At 31.5% G+C, this 23,893-nt stretch overlaps 3 protein-coding genes across 3 annotated transcripts; all 3 read left to right on the top strand.

Moving 5' to 3' along the window:
• Positions 1-2,976: 2,976 nt before the first annotated feature.
• LOC141714226 (uncharacterized) lies at positions 2,977-7,090 on the top strand. Its single transcript, XM_074517758.1, has 9 exons — positions 2,977-2,998; positions 3,081-3,167; positions 3,917-3,997; positions 4,101-4,421; positions 4,547-4,931; positions 5,035-5,552; positions 5,655-6,113; positions 6,347-6,485; positions 6,586-7,090. Exons 1-9 carry the CDS (start codon positions 2,977-2,979, stop codon positions 7,088-7,090), a joined length of 2,517 nt encoding a protein of 838 aa, XP_074373859.1.
• A 689-nt stretch (positions 7,091-7,779) lies between these two features.
• LOC141714227 (uncharacterized) lies at positions 7,780-8,214 on the top strand. The gene has a single exon (XM_074517759.1). It carries the CDS (start codon positions 7,780-7,782, stop codon positions 8,212-8,214), a length of 435 nt encoding a protein of 144 aa, XP_074373860.1.
• Positions 8,215-8,226: 12 nt separating this feature from the next.
• LOC141714228 (ATP-dependent DNA helicase PIF1-like) lies at positions 8,227-9,006 on the top strand. Its single transcript, XM_074517760.1, has 2 exons — positions 8,227-8,394; positions 8,527-9,006. The coding sequence occupies exons 1-2, from the start codon at positions 8,227-8,229 to the stop codon at positions 9,004-9,006; spliced, it is 648 nt and encodes a 215-aa protein (XP_074373861.1).
• Positions 9,007-23,893: the final 14,887 nt, after the last annotated feature.

Here is a 23,893-nt window from a genome sequence, read left to right on the forward strand (position 1 = left end):
CTGGAATACAGCCTACGAATTTTATATCAAAATCCAATTTATTTTGGAAAAAGTATGAAAACTCTGTATTATATAAGGTTTTTACATATTGTATGGAGACAACCATAACATATTGTATTATAGAATAGTTAAAGAGTCGTACTTTTGAGAGAGAATGAGAAGAAGCAATTTGAGAGCGAGGTTGGAAGGAGTGCAGGGATTCATCCCAATTCTAAAGGAATTTTTCAATTTGTATTCTTTGTACTTAAATTCCTACACTCATGGTTTGCAATCTAAATTTAAATCTTATTTATCTTATCATTAGTAGTTCATCCTTTAATCCACGAGTTGGATATCTTGGGCTTGCTTTGTTGTTTAATTTATTGTGATTTCTTGTGATTGTTAATTAGTCATTGAGAGCTTAACACAATTAAGGGAGCCGCGAACCTTTTATTGTATCTATACAAATTATAACGAATCGGGAGAGGAGTTGTAATTCTAGTACATGATATTGGATTTGGAGATTGTTATGAGATTGGTGAAACTAATTATTCTTGGTTCTTAATAGTCTATGTTTGTACTTTATTTGAGCATGGGAGTGGCTTTCAAGGGATAGGTGTAGGCACTATGATCTACCTTGGGAGAGGATTTTATAAATATCAGAAGGATTGTTTTTAATAAAATAAGAACACAAATTAGACATTCATAATAGCTATTAAAAAATCTATATTCTTGGATTTTTTTAAATATATATATTATTTAATTTTTATTTGTTTACTGGATTAATTTAGTTGATAATAACATACAACAAAATTCTTTTTCACATTTCTGATAAATGAGAGATAAAAGACTTGGAATTGGTATTGGTACCAATCCTTCCCTATGAACGATACTCTAAAAATACACATCAATAAATTGCTCCCATAATCACTCAAAATATAAGCATCTATATATTCTTAATGACTACTCCTTAATTTACCCATTTTCCAGATGGGTACCCATAACACATATTAAGTATAAAATCACTAGATCCATGGATATATCCACAAAATTTACCCAATGGGTAAATAAATTTACCCATGACCCATATTAAGTATAAAATCTATATATCCATGGATATATCCATATAAGTTTACCCATTTTTTTACCCATCAAAACACTAAACATGGAAATTTTTTGAAATTTAAAATTTAAACATCTTATCTAAGGAAAGATTTGCATGATTATCTCATATTTGTTACAACATTAATTCAATGATAATTATTGATTTCCTTATTCTCTCTCATTCTTTGCAAGCATGACCTAATTTTTTCATCTCCTACTTCAGTTTCATCGCCTAATTTTTTAGGATAATAGCTCAAGATTTTTGACCTAATTTTTTTCATAAAATTCTTTATGCAGATTTGATGTGTATCATGTTCGTCATAAAAGCTTACAGAATATGTTGTTAATCTGTTAAAACCAGCTTCATGATTTACTGAATATATCTGGATGGATTGTCGAGGAACAAGTACATCAGGTATTCATCTCCTTTGTCAGTTTACTTATAATAACATCATTTTGTAGATATTTGATTTGATCATGTTTTTCTTATAGGTTCAAAATAACGTGTTCGTGGACGCAATGTTGAAAATTTGTTTAAAAATCCATCAGAACCAGAGAATCAAGGTAGTGTACACTTTAATTCCATTTCTGATTCGTTTATTAAAAGTGATAATAATGTTCATGTATTAATTCAATTGTCAAACGTCGTACGCGTGGGAAGAATGTGGACAAGATTCTCACAAATTAAGCAAACATATATGATACACGTAGCTTTCTCTAAAGAATTTCAAATTGGTTAATATGTATATACGTTTGACAGACGATGTTATGTAACATACCATGTATCTTCTCCGACCAAGCATATGAGTAATGATAATGTACATTGTTATACATATATTTGATGTGCTTATGTTAATAAAATAGGTCATAATGTAAGAACTCCGTTATCAATTATTGATCAAAACGTGACACAAGAATAGGGTATTGGTCTCATTGTTTATCCGCTTGATTGTTTTTATACATGGATTGATAAATGTGTCCTGAAGTTTCTATTAACATTCAGAAATAAGACAGCTTTCGAAAGTTGTGTTTTATAACGGAGTTGCTGCAGATCTGGAAAGCAATAAAATGACATCAGATTACATCAATGGTATCATTCTTCATCCATTCTGATTGTTATTATACAAATTTTGTAATGATGACTTCAGTTTACATATATGTGTCGTGTTGCTGTTAATAATAAAATAGGTCATTCAGTAACAACTCCGTAAACAATGATTTATCAAAGCGTGACACCAGAATAAGGTATTTGTATCATTGTTTATCCGTCTGATTCTTTTAATACGTGCATTTATAATTGTGGCTTGAATTTTCAATTAAATCAGGAATTAAACAGTTTTCGAAAGGTGTTTTGCATAGCGGACTTGCAGCAAATCTGCAGAGCAATAGAATGACATCAGAGTATAATAATGGTATCATTCTTTATCCATTCTGATTGGTATCCAACATTTTTTCCAATTTTTTCTTCGATCATTTATTATATATGTTGTGTTGCTGTTAATATTTTAAGCATTATATATTGTTAAGATTATCAATATGTAAAATACGGATTGATTTTACCCATTACTACTGATTAACAACTTCATGCAGGTACTGCTTCATCTCAGTTTACATGTTTAAAGCAGCAGCCGCAAAGTATTCTAAAGAGTCCTCTTTCAATATCTGATGAAAATATATCTCCTAATATTTCAACAGCCTCAAAACCAGGTTAATTTTAAAATAGTTTGATCAATATCTTATTCCAGCCTATTAGGAGATGTTGGTCATGTTTCATGTTTCCATTTATTTCCCATCTTCTATGTAGTGCGAAAAGTAAGAATTCGTTCAAAAAAATTGAACAAATAAGATCTCGGTGTTTTTCGTAACACCTTAGCAGATGGAGAAAGCAATAGAATGACACCAAAGCACAATAATGGTATCATTCTTACTCAATTCCAAGATGTATCATACCTTTTTATAATTGTGCCATCAATTTTCCTATATTTGTTGTGTTGCAGTTAATAATATAGGCCATCCAATGACAACTCCTATATCAAGATCTGATGAACGTGTGCCGCCTAATATATCGTTAAGATCATCGAGAGGTAAAATTTAGTTGGATTTATTTCACGAAAACTATTTTTAACATATATTAGGTCAGAATTTATAGCGGAGACATGTTTCAGGTAGTATTTTATCTCCGAATTCACGGTTAACACAGCAGACGCAAAGTATTCGGCAAACTTCTCTTGCAGAAAATCTTGAAAGCCATATAATTTGTTCAGAAGAACCTAATGGTATAATTCTTGATATATCTCATTTTTCTGATACATCTGTAATTAAATTGCTTTTGAAATTATGGATTTTGTGGGAATATTTGCAGCAATGAACAATAGATCTATGATTCAGCCTGTTACGGTAAAAAAATCACAATCGTGTCTGCCGAGTCTTCTATCAAGATTTGATCAAAATATATCTCCTAATATTCCATCAAATTCAAAATCAGGTTAATTTTCATTACTTTCGTAAACTTCTTATTTCAGTTTGGTGAATGAGTGTTTATTAGTGCGGATGCTAAAATATGTTTCCCATCTTCTATGTCGTGCATAAAGTTAGGATTCGTCCAAAGAATTTCAACAAATAAAATCTCGGTGTATTTCGTAGCACCTTACAGATTTGAGAAAAATATCCGGACAATGTACTTCATCGCCTAATATTCAGTTTTCTTCTGCAACTAATCCACAGTTATCAGGTAATTTTTTAAACAATAAAATGCAATTCTAGATGTATCAGTTGATTACAAAATTATGTCAAATTCTAAAAATTTCAGTATTCTGTACAATATTTTTTTCAGGGATGTATTCCTCTTCTCAGACTGGTGAACAAAGTACAAATCAATTTCTTCGCAAAATATCGCCAAACGTTCCTGTCAAAGGTATAAAATTTTGCGGCTTATTCCTTAATTACAAAACTTTGAAGGATTATTTAAACAATGTGTCATGTTTAATACTCTGCATCTACTAATGTATATTATGTAGAACATAATAGTAAAAATGCAGAATTTCAGAATATTAACAACACTGGAGACAGTTCTCTCATATTCTCAATTCCTGAATCCTGTGTGACAACTGTTCACAAACAAAAAGGTGTCAAAAAGAAAATTATTGCTGACAGTGAAGAAGAACAGAATCCTTCAAAAAAGTTTTGTGGAAAACTGTCACCAGGTCCTCCGTCGTTCAATACAGCAAATGTAAATAGTATTTTTGAAAAAGGTGAAAGTTCTAGGCAAAAAAATTTAATGAATGAGTTCAACGATGTTGATGACAATGTTACAATCGACAGTGATACAACATGTGGAGGTATAAATTATTTGTTTTCGAATAATGTGTTTAATTCTGCAGGACATTAATAATTATTTTACTGTCTGAAGCATCACCTACTTTTGCTCAATGATGATTTTTAAAAATTCCCATTTTTTTTACAGACATGGAAAGTGATATTGAGGATATTGATGAAGAATATTTGAGCAATAATCAATCTATGTGGGACGGATACTTGGATCTTGGAGCCCCTGATAAAATCTATTCAAAGTGTGATGCTGTCATGTGGACTCACGAAAAAAATAATAAGAGTTCTCCTAATAAGCCGCCAACATTTTATCTTTGTTGTAAAAATGGTCAAGTCGTACTGGATAAGGAGAAACAGCCTCCTGAACCTCTGGCTAATCTCCTTACTGGGGGTGTTCATTTTAAGCATTTCAAACAAAACATAAGGTTTTACAATTGCATGTTTGCCATGAGTTCTACTGGAGGAAAGATTGACCATTCAAATAAACAGAGGTGGTGCGCCATATTGCTTCAAGGTCCAAGGTTTTAATTACCACAATATAGGAAGTCTGGTCCCAACTGACGATAACACTCCAAAGTTTTGTCAGCTTTATATCTATGACACAGTGGACGAAATCAACAACAGGATGAATGTAGTTAATGGTTGCAGGGATGTTGTTAATGAAGAAATTGTACAATCTTTGTTGCATATGTTGGATGAGCATAACAGGTTGGTTAAAGGTTTTCGTATGGCTCGCGAAAGGGTTAGGCAAAATGCAGTAGATGAGTTTAAATTGGTTCTGATTTCATCCAGTTCAGCAAGTGGCCGACTAAATCACATTGCTCCATCAAATGAGGTAGCAGGATTGATTGTTACTTCTCCTTATGCAAAAGGCTATCGAGATAATGTCATTGATTCTAGAGTTGACGGATTACAGAGGATTTTTGAGACCGATCCACGTTTCATGCAACTTCAATATCCATTACTTTTCCCTCACGGAGATATTGGATATTACCGTGAGATCCCATTAAATAGACCTGTGAAGCATTCTAAGAGAAACGTGGAAGTTACCGAATCTGAAGATCCTGACGAAAAAGATGCTAGAAAGTATATTACAATGAGAGAGTTTTATAATTATAAACTAATGATACGTCTTTCAGAAGGTACAAATTTTTTATTTGACGAAAGTATAATTTCTCATTCAGCTGTTGAACTTTGTGATAATTAGTTTATATTCGATGAATTTATACCTTCTACTGTAACAGGTTTGACACCACATCTTGGAGGTCGTTTATGGCAGCAATATGTTGTGGATGCTTTCACCGCAATTGAGCAGTACAGATTGGACTGGATTAGAGACCATCAAACTACTATAAGATTTGACCTCTACCATAATATCAGAGATGTAATGCAAAAGGGAGATAAAAATCCATCCAATATTGGTAAAGCAATCATTCTTCCCGCTTCATTCACCGGAAGTAAGCGCTATATGACTCAGTATTTTAAAGACTCATTAGCAATATGTCGAACTTTAGGACATCCTTCATTGTTCCTTACTATGACCACTAATATAAAATGGCCCGAAATTCAGCGCATGTTAAAACATATGTCTGGTGTTGATGTTGCTGATGCACCTGATGTTGTAGCCAGAGTCTTTAAAATGAAGGTTGATCAACTTATGGATATGATTAAAAAGAAAAATTGTTTTGGCAGATGTATAGGAGGTATCATTTTAGCTAAGTTTTTTTATACTCATCTTATTATTCATAAATTGTTCTATCAAAATGCACTTTTAGTATATATTTTGCCTGGTACTAACCATTTTTCTACAATATTTCCATAGTGATGCATGTAATTGAATTCTAGAAGCGTGGATCACCTCACGCTCATATATTAATTTGGTTGCACCCCGACGATAGACCTAAAACAACTGAGCAAATTGATAAAATGGTATCAGCTGAAATTCCCGATCCAGAAATTGATCCAGTTGGATTTAATGCCGTGAGCAATTATATGAGCCACGGACCATGTGGTCCTGATTATACTAAATCTCCATGCATGGTCAAAGGCAACTGTATAAAGCATTTTCATAAGCGGTATTTTCATTAACATCCTTAAATTATAAATACTTTACTTTGTTAATAACTCCAGTTTTATTACAAGATTTTTTACAATTTTAAAAATGTTTTATTACAGGTATAATTCTCATACATTTTTTGATGAGTGTGGATTCCCCATATATAAAAGAAGGAGGACTGGAATTACCATTAACAAGAAGGGGGTCAATCTTGATAATCGCTTTGTTGTCCCATTCAATCGCGATCTTTTGGTGCATTTTCAATGTCACATGAATCTGGAGATTTGCAATAATTCAAGATCATTAAAGTACCTTTTCAAATACTATCTAAAGGGTCATGACACGGCAACAATGTGTTTGAGAAAAACACGTACAGGTACTTCTGCAACAATCCCAAAAAAAGCACCAAAAGGTCTGATTGATGAGGTAAAACATTTTTTGGATGGGAGATATGTTTGCGCGTCAGAAGCATCTTGGAGGATATCTGCTTTTGACATTCATTCCCGTTGGCCATCGGTAAAGAGGTTACCGATACATTTACCAAGCGAGAAGCATGTTTCGTTTAAGGCTGGAGATGTCTTGGAGGATGTTTGCGACAAGGCAATATCAAAAAAACCAAGTTAGAAGCATGGTTTGATGCAAATCAGACTTTCCCAAATGCGAGGAATTATAGTTATTCTGAATTTCCAAATAAATTTACTTGGCATCCTCAACCTGGTATCTGGAAAGAAAGGAAAAGAGGAGATGTTATTGGGAGACTCTCTGAAGTGCATTTATCAAGTGGTGAACTATTATATCTCTGCATGCTGTTACTTAGGAAGAAAGGTTCCATGTCTTTTGAAGATCTTAAACTGTTAATGGACACATCCATGAAACATTCAAGGAAGCTTGCACGGCTCTTGGTCTTCTACAAAATGATAACCAATGGCATGAAGCAATTTTCGAGAACTCCCATACATCATTGCCTCCACAGTTACGTGCAATGTTTGTAAATATTTTGGCATATAGTCCTATTTCAGATCCACTTAGACTTTGGAAAGCTAATTGGAAATGTTTGTCAGACGATATTCTCATCATCAGGCGACATATGCTTAATGATCCTTATTTATACCTATCAGACGAAGATTTGAAGAATTATGCACTTGCAGGTTTATATTTCATTATCATACCACCTGAAAAATTAACATAAATATGTTTTAGATCTTATATGTAGTATACTTTTAAACTAACATAACACTTCATATATATTTGTGCCCGCGGAAATTGAAAAATTGTGTAATGACATCGGGAAGAGTTTGAAGGACTATGCGACAATGTCATTTCCAAGTGGAGTTTATTTTAGAAATGCTGTTAACAGACTACTCCAAGAAGAAACTTCATATGATAAAGAAGAACTAAAAATTTTGCATGAAAAGAATCATGGAATGCTCAACCCTGAACAGGAAAACGTTTACGATTCTATCATACAAAATGTTTATAATAAGGTAGGTGGTGTCTTCTTTGTATATGGAAGTGGAGGATGCGGCAAGACATTTCTGTGGCAGACATTATATTGTCGCCTTCGTTCAGAAGGAAAGATTTTGCTTCCTGTTGCCTCATGTGGAATAGCAGCCATATTGTTATTTGGTGATAGAACTGCACATTCAAGATTCCATATTCCTTTGAAACTTGATCAGGACAGTACAGCCGGAATCAGACATGGAACCGATATTGCAGAATTAATCCAACAAACTGATTTGATCATTTAGGATGAAGCGCCAATGCAACATCGTCATGCCTTTGAATCTGTTGACCATTCTTTGAGGGATATAATGTGTGTTATTGACAAAAGGAGAGCAAATAAGCCATTTGGTGGTATCACAGTAGTTTTTGGCGGAGATTATTGGCATATTTTACCCGTGATTCCAAAGGCATCCAGAGCTGAAATAGTAGGTTCCACCCTCAATAAATCAAAGATTTGGGAATTTTGCCAAGTTTTTTTACTTAAGCAAAATATGCGGCTTCATGCAGGAAATACAAAAATGGAGAATAAGGTTATAGCGGATTTCAGTAAATGGTAGCTTTTAGTTGGCGATGGTAAAGTTGAGAACTTTAGTCCTGATGCAGACACTGGTGAAATGCTAATAAAGATTACATATCAATATGTTGTTCAAACCATGCAAAATCCTATAAAAAGTCTTTTTGAAATAACTTACCCGGATTTTCTAAAAAACATCTCTTCACATTCTTATCTAAGATCAAGAGCTATCCTAACACCAACTAATATTGTGGTGGATGACATCAATAACAGCATTCTTGAGAAAATTCCTGGACGTCTACACACATATCTTAGTCAGGATTCAATTGACGATGCTGGTGATAAAGATAATGATTTCAGATCAGCATTTCCAGTAGAGTACCTGAACTCATTAAATATGCCTTGCATTCCTAAGCACGAGTTAAACATCAAGGTTGGCGTCGTTGTCATGCTTATGAGAAATTTAAACGAAATTATGGGATTGTGTAGCGCGAATGATTGTGACATCCTGCAAGAAGAATAGTATTGAGTGTGAAATATTATGCGGATCCCATGTTGGGTCAAAACATTTGATCCCGAGGATAGAGATGATTCCAACAGATACCAGCTGGCCTTTTGAGTTTAAAAGAATTCAGTTCCCACTTCATATTTGTTATGCAATGACAATTAATAAGAGCCAGGGCCAATCACTTGACACGGTTGGTCTATACCTTCCCAGAGCAGTGTTTTCTCATGGCCATGTCTACGTTGCCATCTCAAGAGTTACAAGACCAGAAGGTCTCCACATTCTCATCGACAGTGAAGATGGTACCACCATAAATATTACATCAAATGTAGTCTATGAAGAAGTATTTTACAACCTACCGAGCATAAATGATGATAATGTATCATAGTAGTTATTTGTATTGCACATTTACAATCCTGACTAAGTTATTCATCATTTTATTATAATTGGTAGTACGAGAATTTTTTTTTGTTATTAAATTAGAATTACATCAGGTCATATTGATTATTCATTCTCATATAACTACTAAGTAAAAGGCAGATTCTGGAATAGTTTTTTTATGCATATCAAATTCTCAATATAATTAGATATGATATGTTTTATATTGATAAGGAGACATTATGATAATCAGAGAAGATTATGGGATACTAACAATGTGTATCAGATAACTAACTCATATTTAAATATTTGTTTAATATCACATTTATGTTACTAATTGATCTTCTATTTTAACACAATCTTTTTTTCCATGCTAATATTGGTGTAAGCTGTTAGGGATCATCATACAACTCCAATAGATATCTATTGATTGAGATTTTCATGGACTAATTATCAGCATATCACCTTAACTATAAAGATAGTGTATATCTTTATTAAAAATACAGTCGATTGTCTTAAACGCTCCACACATTCGGATTGTTTTTGCTATATATCCAACTCACAAACTAATTTCAGAGTTCATATGGCAGAACATCCAAGTATAATTACAATTCATTACCTATTTGTTGAAATGAACATTTAATATACTCCTTTTTTGATAACATCTATTAACTTTTTCATTACTCAGATATGCAGGACCATCATCATTTATCCAATCTGGATGGTAATAATACTGCTTGGACTTTGAAGGTCCGTGTGACAAGAATGTGGGTATCAACTAATCGACAAGGTGTCTTAGTCAGGAACAATCTTATTCTATTGGACTGTGAGGTTTGATTGAATAACTATATGACTTATACCACATCTATGATTGTGTTTTCCAGCCTTTATCCTAAGATTTTCTTTTTTGCAGAATAATCACATACTTGCAATTGTTCCACCAGCTCTTTGGAATTTATTTTACTTTATCATTCATCCTGGCAGATTGTTACGTATCAGAAATGTTCAGGTTCTTCCAGCTGCTGGATTTCTGAGGCCTGCACGTTCTGTAAATTACATCATGTTTCTTCCCATCACTGTGGTGGTGTTGGAACCTGAGGAAATTTTGAGTATACCGCGCCATAAATTTGATTTGGTTCCTGTGACGCTCCTATATAATTCTCCTCATTGTTCTGCTCTCGATGAGCTTCCTATTTATTCCACTGGTATTGCGTATAAAATTTTAGAACAAATCGCTTACAAGTTGTTGTGTTTAACTTTAAGTTTATTATTGTAGATGTTATTGAAATTGTTGAACTCTTGCAACCAGTACAATCTATTATGACAAGATTTGGTGAAAAGGAAGTGTTACGCTTCAGAATTTCAGATGGCGTGTAAGACTCTTCAATAAATTTTTTGACAATTATAAATATACTACACCATCCTCCAATTTTCATATTTTACGTATTAACACTATTGAACATCCATAAGTGTTTGACGTTTTATTATATTCGTGTTAGGAGGGCCATCCAAATGTTTTTTAGCGGTTCTTTGCCAACAAATTCTAAATCATTGTACCAAGTTACTGAAATTGAACCCAAAATTGTGATTTTGGCATCTGTTAGAGTCTTTATATATCGAGGTTAATGTCTTATTTTTTTATATTAAAAACCTTTAAAATTGTAAGCCTTCTCATAGATTATAGAATTTCTTCTAGCTCTTAATTAATATATATTTTTCGCTCTTAAAAATAGGAAGAGCGCAGATCAGCAATATTCCATCAACAAAGCTTTTTGTCAATCTTGATTATCCTGATGTCTTATATTTGAGGCAGAGGTAACTAAATATAAATTATATATTTTTGATTTTACATCATTTTTTTCATATAAACGCTTATAATTTTTACATACTTTGCAATATAGGTTGATGGACATTTGACAAATCCAAATTTGACGCTGCAGAACCATTCCCGTCAATGAAGCTTGAAGACACTTTATTTTTACTGCATTTCTATTAAATTGATGAGACATGTCTTTTTTCAATTGTTGGAATACTGATAAACTTCCTAATTCAACCGCATTGTCGTATTTGTTTTTATTAAACTTAATTACCACGCTATGGATTATTTTATAATTTCTGTGTAAATCATAATTCTCTCAGTATTTGTCTTTATTAAATGTTGGAACAATTTTGATTACATTATCCCAACTCAACAGTTTAAATAAATACATTAATTTAATATGTATATTCTAAAGTTCTGAAAAAAGATGTTATATATAATTCCATTTCGAAAGAATCAAACAGATTCTGTTATAAATATTCATATCATTTTCATATCTTATGCATATTTTTAAATGAATTAGAGAAACAGACAGAGTTATGAACAAAAATATACAAGTTAATAAAAAAATGGAATCAATAACACTTTGATTGTGATGATTGGATTAATTTAATTGATTAACCTTAATTAATTAATTAACTCAAAATTTAAAATATAATATTCCGTTACATCTAAATTGTACTTATATATTCTAGAATTATATTGAATAGATAGGAAGATCATTGATGATTAATGACCTAATCATTGAGGATTATATTGTTGTCGGTCTTCATCGTACATATTTTTAAAAAAGGTATCAATTATCATCAACTTACAAAATTGAATAAGATAATTGATGAATAATTAGAGAATCAATCAGGACCATATTGTTGGCAGTCTTTATCATACAGTTAAAATAGAGTATCAATTAGCATCAATTTACAAGTTTGAATAGTAATCATAACCTATCAAGTTGCATATATCATTTGCAAATGCATTTAAATTTTATGCCTTAAGAAAACATCAAATATACTCTGACACTAAAAATAAAACTTTAGGTTTCCTCTCTATTTGTTCTCTCTAAAAACATCATTGATTGGTACGAACTGATCTAATATGTTATCATTATTTCTTCATCGTGCATGCTATCATTTTTTGTTAATATTTTGAAGTTCTTAATTCCTCAATTGTTAATGTTTGACACTTTATTGAATTGACTTGAACAAAAGTTTCAATGGAGTCTGCAGTATTCAATCTTATTGAAGACCTTGATCAATCGACTACCAATTGGAAGACTAAGGCTAGAATAACTAGGATGTGGACCAGCGTTAGCTCTAAGAATGGATCAGTCAAAGGATATAATGTTATTCTGCTTGATGATGATGTAAGTCTTATGTTGTAAAATTTTATTATGGTATTACGTAAAATCCTATCTTCTTTTGTATACAAAATGTAACATCCTCTTTTGTTTTAGAATAATCACGTCCATGCATTTGTTTATCCCAATATTTGGAATGGATTCAAAACTCCGGTGATTGAAGGAGGCGTTTATATTTTTGACCAATTTTCTGTGAAAGATGTTGTCGGTAATCTGAAGCCTGTACAAGCTGATATCTGCATCAGATTTTCATAATATACTACGGTCACCGCTGTTGAAGACGATGGCATGATTCCTGCCTACAAATTCGAATTTCTGGATTTAGGTGATCTTTTTGTTGAGGCCAGCAAATATCAGCCACAACAACTGCCTCAATTTGCTATAGGTGACCTTAATATAATACTCTTTTCGTTCAGATTATTAGTTTTTTAAAATGCGTACCTTAATATTTTACTGCATTTTATCTTTCACTAAATTAAATATACTGCTCTGTTTAATTTAGATATAATTGGAGTTATTGAGGATTTTGAACCTTTAACGAAACTTGACACAAAATTTGGCATGCGAGACATTGTCAAATTCCGGATTTGTGATTCCAGGTTTGTCGAATGTATTAATATTTATACTAAGAAACTCCAGTCTCCAGTAATTGCAATAATAACGAGCACAAAAGTTACAACTTTCATGAGTAAGTTCTCTTTAACTACTTAGTATAAATGACCTTGACATTATACAATAATTTTTTGAACTATATTGCTTTGATTTAGATACTGTGCAGATTGGTACTTTGCCATCTTCAAAATTGTACCTCAACCTAGATGATGAATCTGTGACTGATATGAGGATGAGGTAGTACGATTAAGAATTATATTAATTACATAATTACAGCACGTTTGCATATTTCATAACAGTTGATAGGAGGCTGAGTTAATAAACATCAATGTTTACCTTTGTAGGTTGAAGGAGGAGGGATATTTGTTAAAGAGAGAAAAATATCTTAAGACGGAAAAATCTGAATTTGTTCAACCCTTTATGGAACGAATGACATTAAAGGATCTCAATGAAAAACTGACATATGATGACTTGAAGGTTTTATAACCTTTAGAAAATTTGCACGACACAACCATATTGAATATGATTTATTTTTAAATCTGAACCTTTTTCACTTCAAACAGAAAAGGATATACACCACGTTCTCAGTTGTTAAGGTGGATGAGGATGTAGCATGGTGGTTTTACAGTTGTAACCAATGTCAACAAGAGGTTGAGCGGCTTGACAGGAGATTTCGACGTAATAATTGCCCTCGCATAATTCCGGTTGCCCCTAAAAGGTAGAACAAATTAGAGTTATATTAGAAATTTATTATGTTTTAGTCTGTATTAAAGTCAACTTTCAATAGTTATCACAAAAATCCTTATAAATTCAGGTTTCATATCATGGTCCTTGCCAAGATGATACATTTTCATGTAATATTATGCTCATGGACCGAGCTGCTAGAAGGATTGTTGGCACAAGTGTAGCAAAAGCGTATAATGATTTTGAGAAGGTATAAATTCATTACAACAAAGCAGATCCAATGAAATATTCTAAATTATTAATTAAAGTGTTTAATAATTATTACATTGTCTCAGGCTCCTGAAGAAGTCCTTCCTCAGGTACTTAAAGATTTGGTTGGAAAGGAAGTCACTGTCATTATTCAATTGAACAAAGCAAATATAACTGAGGATAGTACCATATTTGATGCAAATGACATATTTGACACGACTACGCAGAGTCCAAGTCCATCTGAATTTGCACATATATCATAATCTTCCTCCATCAACTTTTCCGTTAATGTAAGTTTGGTTTTTATATATTATAATACTCGAACCATTATAATTTTATAACTTTTAATCTTCCAACAAACCTTTATAAAGCGTAATTGTTTTTGTGTTAGTCTGTCGATCTTGATGCCATTGATCATACTCCAGGCTCTGCAAAATCAGTTACCAAAAAAATTAAAAAGGTAAGATACATTTATGAATTGTATTTTTTTTTTGCATTAAATCACTTACATTCCGTTCATTAATTATCCTCATAAGTTGTAAGATAATTTTTTTTTCTACGTTAAATTTAAAGAATTACATATTGGTTTTGGTTCTTGACGTAAGTCTGAGTTACATTACAATTTGATATAAATTGATTGGTATAAATATATTAATAAGTATCTATATTCTATTAATTTTTTCTGTTGTTTTGGTCATATTCTAAGAATTTTTAATTTGATAAAATTTGTAAGGGAAGTAATACAGCAGTTTAGCACTCAATAATTTTGCTTGATGTTATGTACGAAAGCTGGATTGGATTGGTGTTTAGCATTTCTGAATTTCATTTTAAATAATCATCATTTTCAAGTTGTACATCTTTTATTTGGCATGGATGCAGCATTTGTGTTAGCAATCCAATTTTCTCAATTTTTCATTATTAAATTTCCTTATCACATTGAACTCTAAACTTGGTTTGCTGATGTTGAAAGTTTGTTTTTCCTATTTGAATCAATGAAGAATGCATTTTGGTTGTTTTTGTCATTTATTTCGTACTATTGTCAATTTGCGTTATTGATATTTAATACAATTCTAATGGGGACACCAAAGTTTAGTAAGCAGTTTTTAGTTATAACGGTTTCAAGTTAGTATTATAGTATAAGTATAACTGTTTTAAGTTAGTTTTTTTCAAGTCACAAATTGGTAGCCATTCCCCAATAGTCACATCTTTCCATTGTATTTTATATTTATAGAAGTGTGTCATTACATTTGAGATTAGTTAGTCTGTCAACCTTTGATTGAACCCAAAGAAACACGTAAATCATGGAACATGTTGAACGTGTATGGCAATTCCCTGCTCAAGGTTGGATGAAGATAAATGTTCACAGTGAGTTTATTCAAAATGCTCCTGAAGGTCAGAATAGAAATGGCATTGGCATTGTTGTGAGAGATTCAAATGGCCTTCTTATTCGATTAACATATGGCCATTCCAGGCCTAACTAATCTTAATAAAGCCTTATGGGCTGTTTTGATAGGAATGCGTAGAGCATTTCAAGACCAGTACGAACGTGTTATCATTAAGACTGATAATATCCAGGCTTACCGTGAATGCAAGTATTACAGAGAGGATGGAATAACACCACATACTAGGAGTGCATTCAGATGTATCCTTTCACGTCTTAATGATCCTAACATTCGTTATGAAATTAATTTGGTACATCTGCAGAGGAACTCTGTTGCAAGATGTCTGGCATCAATTGGTAGACAAAATCTGCACGATTTGCAGACATTGGACCGGCCTGTTGACAACATTCAAGAATTTATTAATATGGATTTAGGTCTTGGCCCTCCACAAGCACGATTTTAGGATGTTGAGATTAATGACCCTGAACCTATCCAAGATGGACAGGTTGTGAATTTCTAAGCATGTTCAATAGTTTGTGATTGTTCCCGTTAAGTATGTATATGTGAATATGTAACAAATTTGTACACTTTGGTTATATATATGAATGCAACTATTTATTGTAATTGTGAAAAATGTTTTTTGTAAAAGATAATGATTTGATGTTACATGCATTGTCCATCACTAAATTTGACCCACATCTATAAAGTTGTATCTTTCTTACTGACACGTTTATCAATTTGAGTCATGATTATGTTGATTTCCACAAGGCAAATATATATAGGAAATTGTTTTTATTACTACAAGTCATAATGATGTAGTATTCCTTTCCAATAATCCAAGAAACCCCCATTGTTACTTTACATTTTTCTAAATTTACATATTTTTAAACAATTACTAAGTAGAGTAGGAAATGAAAAGGTTTTATTCACATTCAATTCAGTTAACTCCAGTATTTGGAATACAGAAAGCATTTTATTTTCTCACAAACTTGCTCAGCTCCAAGTGTGCTATCAATTACATATATAAGAGTTGTAGAACGTTTCCTTATTTCTAGACCTTATCACAGTCAGTTAAAATTCTAATTTTCTTCATTGCCCAAAATACTCTCTTCAGTTCATCATGCCAAACTTTAACATTTTCACCGTCAATACTGACATTATGTCTATATTGTTTGGCTTCTTAATACACGATCTTGATAGCTTTCAAATGTTCGAAAAGTTTCTGATGGCCTACTGTACCAAATCTAGCCGAATACAAGTTAAGGAGATGTTGCAGAAGCTCAACTGGGATGCTCTATACTAGTACCATAATCATTATCTAGAAGTTCGGCGTGACTAATTCCATGGTTTCATTCTTTTTGCCATTTCTCTAGAAATTGAGCAAGCTATGTTTTATAACTCGGTTCGAATGCTTTTCATGCGCAATAATGTGGATCATATTCTTCAAACTCTCTCTTTTCTCTCCATTAATCATTTCCCATCTTATTTTAGTTATGTGTTTTTTAGAGCAGTTTACAGACCATATGAAAGAGATCAGGTTATTGAAGAAATGTCTCATATTCTTACAATCCTTGATCTTAAATCGAAGTTATTAGACATTGTTCATTTTCTTGAAGATATATACCAGAACATATCGAACGTAGATAATCTGCTTCCTGTTTCTAAATTTTTTCCAAATGCTATAAATAAAGACCCGATCAAGAGGATTGAAGGGAATCCTTTTGGTGAAGAGCTTTGGTATTCACTTTGTGAGTTGACTGTTACGGAGAAGTACAGTGAAGAAGGTGATTTCTATCATGCACGCTTAACCATGTCACATATCTGGAATTCAAGTTGTGGTCATTGCAAAGTGCAACTACTTTTGTTCAAGATTTTGCTGGGTGATGTTTGTGATTGATGTGTTGCACTTTTATTTAATTTTAGTAAAAAATTAAAACCTTTGGTAGTTGAACTTATGTTATTTCTAGCCTTGATAATGAATGCTCTATTGTTGTTCTTTCCTTTTGTTTAAATTTTTATGACAATGTGTAATATATATGTTTTGAACATGGAAATGACATTATTGTGGTATATATTCCAAGATAGATTATGTGGCACAATCTTTTGTTACAAAAAAAAGAATATGATAAATACAGTAATTATATAAGTAAAGATTTTGTGATGTCACTTCCATAATTAAAATATTGATCAGACTACATAATTTGCCCATTTTGTGGAGAACTTGGGATTATGCCATACTAACATAACCTTAAAGTTGTTTGACATGGTTAGTTGGAAATCTTCATTAACTAAAAGTATCCCCGAATTGTAGCTAATGATGTACCAAAACAATACCAAACCCATATTAGTGTCTAACAAATCAAGTGTAACTGAACATATTTAAAATATACAAATGATGTATTTTTATGCCATTAATTTATGTTATGATTAGGTAAGTACCTTAATTGAAGTATGGAAGAAATCAGTACATATGCCCAATGGCGTGTGTACCCAATAGTTATCACATAATATTTAAATCCATTAATAGCCAATCATACAAATCCCATTATGTACGCATTGCGTCTACGAATTAAATCAATGCCACAACAATTGGCTAAAGTATGAACATTACAAGTCTTGAAACCGAGAGTATAAGTTACAAACATTATAAAAGTAGCATAAATGCAAGCATAGTAATGAGATGTATTCAGACCAATTCCTCTCCATTGCATTATCCCTGAAGTGTTTTCTGGTCATTCTCTGCATCAAGAGAAAGATCATTTCAAAATTTAGATGTGTGTGAAAGAATGTAGTCAAACAATCATGTTTTAATCAAGTAAAAAGAAGTTATGTAAGGTAAGCAATTATTGTCAATTAATATGACCATATTGTATTACAATTTTGTTATTAGTAGAGTTCTCACCAGCCTCTGGGGTCTGATCTTCAAACAACTTCTGCACTCCATCTTTGTCAAAAATGAAAGCATCAAACCGACCAGCTTCCCAGTTTGTGAACACTATAAAATCTCCCATGTTGAGGCTAAGTTTTGCTGGAATTTTATAGAGACCAAAGAACCGCTTCTCATAATCGGAAAAATAACCTGTAAACATTGTATCCAAAGGGAAACAGTAGAGAACAACTTCTGGGATATGCTTGCCATATCGTGCCACAAAAGGATGTGGAATATCCTGCAATAGGAGTTAGATCATATTAATCCTATGTTTTTATATTTTGTAAAAAAAAGCACATGTGCATAACATATTACAAGTTAATGAAAAAATAACTTACAACTATGCCATCATAGATTGTTTTCTCAGTAGCTTTAACTAGAATTTTAACTCCAGCTCCAGCAATATTGGCTGATCATGTGTATAAACAGTATAATAACGATCATGACTTAAGATCGGCTTTCCAATATGTAACCAAATATTGAAGAGCAGAAGACAGTTTTACCTCTCTTTGCCGTATAGAGATTTGGATCTTCAGGCTTGACATAGTTTATCTCACATCCAGTCTTATCAAATATGTGACCCCAGTAATTTTCTTTAGATTCAAAACAGAGAAGAAGCTTACAAGCGCTTCCTTTTGGGTAAACTTGGATGAGTTCCCCAAGTACAATTAGGCTGCCACTCTTATTATCATAAGTGAAATCTAGCTTCTCGCCATTTGGTAGCATTATGTGTCCAGTAACAGCAAGTTTGCCACCATATTGATTAACAATAGTGGCTGGTAATTTCTGCTACCGTAAATAAAGAGCCTTTCAATAATTTAATTAACAAGCACGATCACATATTCACACAAAATATAAAGTTATTTACCAATTCAAGCATAGTTGGATCAAACGGAACTATGAATGATGGAATCTTCACAGGGTCAGAGGTAGTATGCAGCGTTTGAATAATAAAAATAGTTATTATTAGCAACTACATAAATAGTATAATATTCCAATTAGTAAAACATGCTGAGTTCAATAAAAATCAGTTCAATGAATGGCTAAGTCCAGGAAGTCATGGGGGATACGATTAGAAATCAAAAAACCAGACTCAACATTATTTAATGACTGTCCCGGGACATAACAGATTTAGACAAAAATCACAACACATCCTTCCAGACAAAATGGATTGTGACTATCAATCAGGTACTTAAAACATTTTCATGGTTTTTAGCACCATGTAAGTCAATATACAGATGGCAATACCTTTTCATTGCAACATAAAGGATTAGAAATCAATATACCTATGTGCAATATGCTACTGACTGTCCCAACACATAACCAACTATCCCAAGATCACAACATACTCTTTGACCCAGAACGGTTTGATTGTATAAACCACATACTTAAACACTTTACAATGATTTTGCAACATATAAGTCAACATATAATATGACAATATTGTATACAAAAATACCCAATATAAATCAATACACAATCTTTTCATCAGATTACAATGACAAATCTATTAAATGTTAATAACTAATTTCATAGCACGATGAATGTAGACTATTCAGAATACTTATATGTAAACAGAGATGAGCAAGATTGATCAAATCAAATTCAATTAACACAAAACGGAGATTTATCTACATTCATCACATTACTAATTGAATGACAGAGTATACATACCTCCATGAGGTAAGTAGAATGATGAAAATCAAAAGTCCCCTGACGATTGTTTGTGCCGAGTTTGGAGTTTTGTTCGGTGTTAGTATTGATGAGAATGGTCTTTTGCATGCAGGGGTTTATTTTGATCCAGTGAACAAAAGTCAATCAACATGGTTCTCTATGTTGAATTACAATAACTGCTTATTTAATGGAAAAGATGTAATAAAATTTACATGTTAGGTACATAATTATGAATATTAAGTAAGATTACATATTTTAAGTATGCATTCAAATTACGTAAAAAATATTTTAATTTTACAAACATATAATCGAGAAGAATATTAAGTTATTACTTTTCCAATACTAAAATTTAAGTTAGAAAACATTATGCTGCGGTTTTAACAGAATTGTACTATAGAATAATTTTGAATAATTTTCAAGAAGTTTATTTGTCTGAATATGCCCTGAATATGGATTATAAAATTACAATTTATATTATTAAAATACACAGCACTAATAAATTTTGATTTTAATAGATTATGTGTCATATTTTTTATACATGTTCTCTCATATCTTCATGTATGAGCATTAAATAGTTTTAAAAAAGTATTTGGTATATTTTGTAAATCTTTGGAGGTGTATTATATATGTTATTGTAATAAGATGATTTGTAATTGTAATTTGAATTAAAATAATAATAGGCTTATAGACTTATTATATTTATGCCTAAAGTTATGACGAAGAAAGTAATTCGAAAAATCGTTATAAAATGTTTATTAAATATTAAACATCTCAACTACAGAATATAATAAATATATTTACTATTGATTGTATTGTATTAATTTTATAACCCTATGGTAAAGGCTTAAAATTAATATAAAAACATTTGTTTTTGAAACATTAAGACTTATTCGAGCTAATTTATTTTAAAATATTTTCTTATGAACGTTTAGTTTTGTATTTTACGCCATAATATCATCAGAGGGGAAAATTTCTAATAACCGTTGTATTTAATAGATTATGTGTTATTTTGGAATCCATGTTTAGTCATCTTCCCATGAAAACTTTGCAATAGATATTCCATTTGTTTTTCCAATTTTTTTTCACATTCATACAATTTGGAAGAGAATTCAATATATAACATAAACTATTGCAATACCATATTTGATGAGAATAAATGTTTGCATTGATCAAGATAATATCATCACACTTATTCCAACCGGATCGAGATAATTAATTTCAAATTATATTCTTTTGAGGTTTTAAAATTGTTTATGTAGGAAATGATTACCGTAAGTACAATTTGTTAAAATAGAGTAACAAATAGTTTTTCATAATTATGTAACAATCCAGTTTAGGTGTGGGGAAATGATAACACCCATGAAATAATTAATGTACAAACTTACATTTTAGAAGAATATTTATTATTTTTTTTCAAATAAAAAACATTATGCCAAAGTTTGAACAGAATAATAATACAAATTATTTTTCGTATATTTCAAATAGTTTATTTGTCTGAATATGTCGTTCGCTGGATTATAAATTTTACTATTTAACTAAGATAATTAATTTCTAAATAGTTTTGCATGAGGTTTTATATTAGCCAATTCACGCTAATATAGCATCAAAATACATAAAACTAATAACGGTTGATTTTAATAGATTGTGTGTCATGTTTTTATACATGTTCTCTCATATCTCCATGTAAAATTTGTAATAGTTTTCAAAATACATTTGGTATCTGATAAGATTTTATGGACCTGTATTAAATATCTTTTTGCAATAAGATGTTTTGTAATTGTAGTTGGAATAAAAATAATAGTAGACTTATAGAGAAAATAGATTTTTCAGAAAAGTTTTGACGAACTAAGTAATTCGAACAATTGTTATCAAATGTTGGGTAAATATTAAATATCTCAACTACAGATAAAAATAAATGTCTTTATTATTTATTATAGTGTATTATTTTTTAACCGCATGCTACAGTTTTAAAAAATATATATGGCATTTTCAAACATTATGAGTTATTTCTACTAATTTTTTTAAAATTTAGTTCTTATGAACTTTTATATTTCTATTTTACGCCATAATATCATCACAATTAAAATTAATAATACCCATAGTTCGTCATAATTAACGTACGAATCGAGTTTTTATGTACAAAAATGACAATTCCCATGAAATAATTTACATGAATATTGTATAAGACAATTTAACCTAAATTTAAGGTCATGTTGATACCACGTTAACTTACTAAAATTATTTGCAAAATATTGCATTTGTAATGGAGAAGTAAAATCCTAACAAACTCTTATCTAAAGATCACACCAACTATGTTAACATCAATCATGTACCTAAATCCATGGCTGACGTACTAATCCTCATATATATATATATAGTTTTTATGTGTTATATGAATATCATAAAGTAATAACCCTTTAAGAAATTTTTTTTGTTAGTTAACCTTTTGTGATTGATGCCATGAAAGACAACCTTGCATTGGTTAATAGCACTAGGACTGATTGGAGGGTTCATGTACGTATTACTAGGATGTGGCCTTCATTTTCTCGCACTCAACAATTCCGAGGTATTAATCTAATTGTGCTTGATTCAGAGGTAATGTCTTGCGCTTTGTGTAGTAGTGGTATATGATTATTGTTTGTATAGAAGAGTTTCCAATGAGCTTTTGTTATGCAAGATTGTCATGTCCTTGCATTTGTAAATCGTGTGATTTGGCATGATGTTAGCAATATCATACTTGAAGGAAATATATATGATATTCACAATTTTGTAGTAATGGAGCCTGCAGGACTTATGAGGCATATATCTACTGATAAGATAATTGTTTTTTCATATGATACCATTGTCCATCCTATTCCGTTTGAAGTAAATACCATTCCAAGGCACAAGTTTGAGCTTAAAACCATTCCTGAGATTTCTGATCTTGCAAAGTCACTCTCTCAACATGTGCCTCCTATACATGTTATAGGTATTTTTGACTATTATCACATATTTCTTTTTAATTGAATGCGTGATTGAAAAAAGCTAAATAGTAACTATTTTGTAGATATTGTTGGCATGCCTCAGAATATTGATCCAATAAAGCAAGTTTATACACGATTTGGTGAGAAAAAAGTTTCTTCGATTTGAGTTATTTGATGGCAGGTAAGACCATCATTTCAGTAATAAATGTAGTGTTGATTAGTGTTGAACAATGTTTATCTGATAGTCTCATTATCTTTCTTTCTATTTCAGCAACGTGGTTAAGATTTTTGCTTGGGATGAATTTACTGTTGATGTAGCAAATGCACTTCAGGGATATGTTGGGTATCCTCCAATAGTTATCTTGACAACCATGAGGCAACTAATCCACAGTGGTTCCATTTTCTGCGATTCTATATATCTTTACTACAAAATATAATAGTTTTTCATGGTGTCAACTAAAGCTTATCGCTGAATTGCTTCTAACAGGTTCACTGCAGATAACAAGTTCATCATGTTTGCGGATTTATTTCAATATTAATCATCCTGCTATTGAAGTGTTGAGGCAAAGGTATCAACACTCTTTTAGAGATGTCAATTATTACTATATATGCGACATAAACATTAATTTGAGAGGTATAAACTCTAATGAACATTCTTTGCACTATTGTGTTTACAGGATACTTGCTGGATTGGTCTAAATAAACGACTATTCGCATGAAGTTTTACATATGGCATTGCAATATTTTAATGTTTGCTATTTTTGCATTATAAAAGATTAATATGAATTTAAAGAGGATTGTTTTGAAACTTAAGTATTTAGCCAATCTTTCTTTTCTGAATATTGAGTTGTATGAATG

The sequence above is a fragment of the Apium graveolens genome, chromosome 3 (genome assembly GCF_009905375.1).
Source record: "Apium graveolens cultivar Ventura chromosome 3, ASM990537v1, whole genome shotgun sequence".
Lineage (NCBI taxonomy): Eukaryota > Viridiplantae > Streptophyta > Magnoliopsida > Apiales > Apiaceae > Apium > Apium graveolens.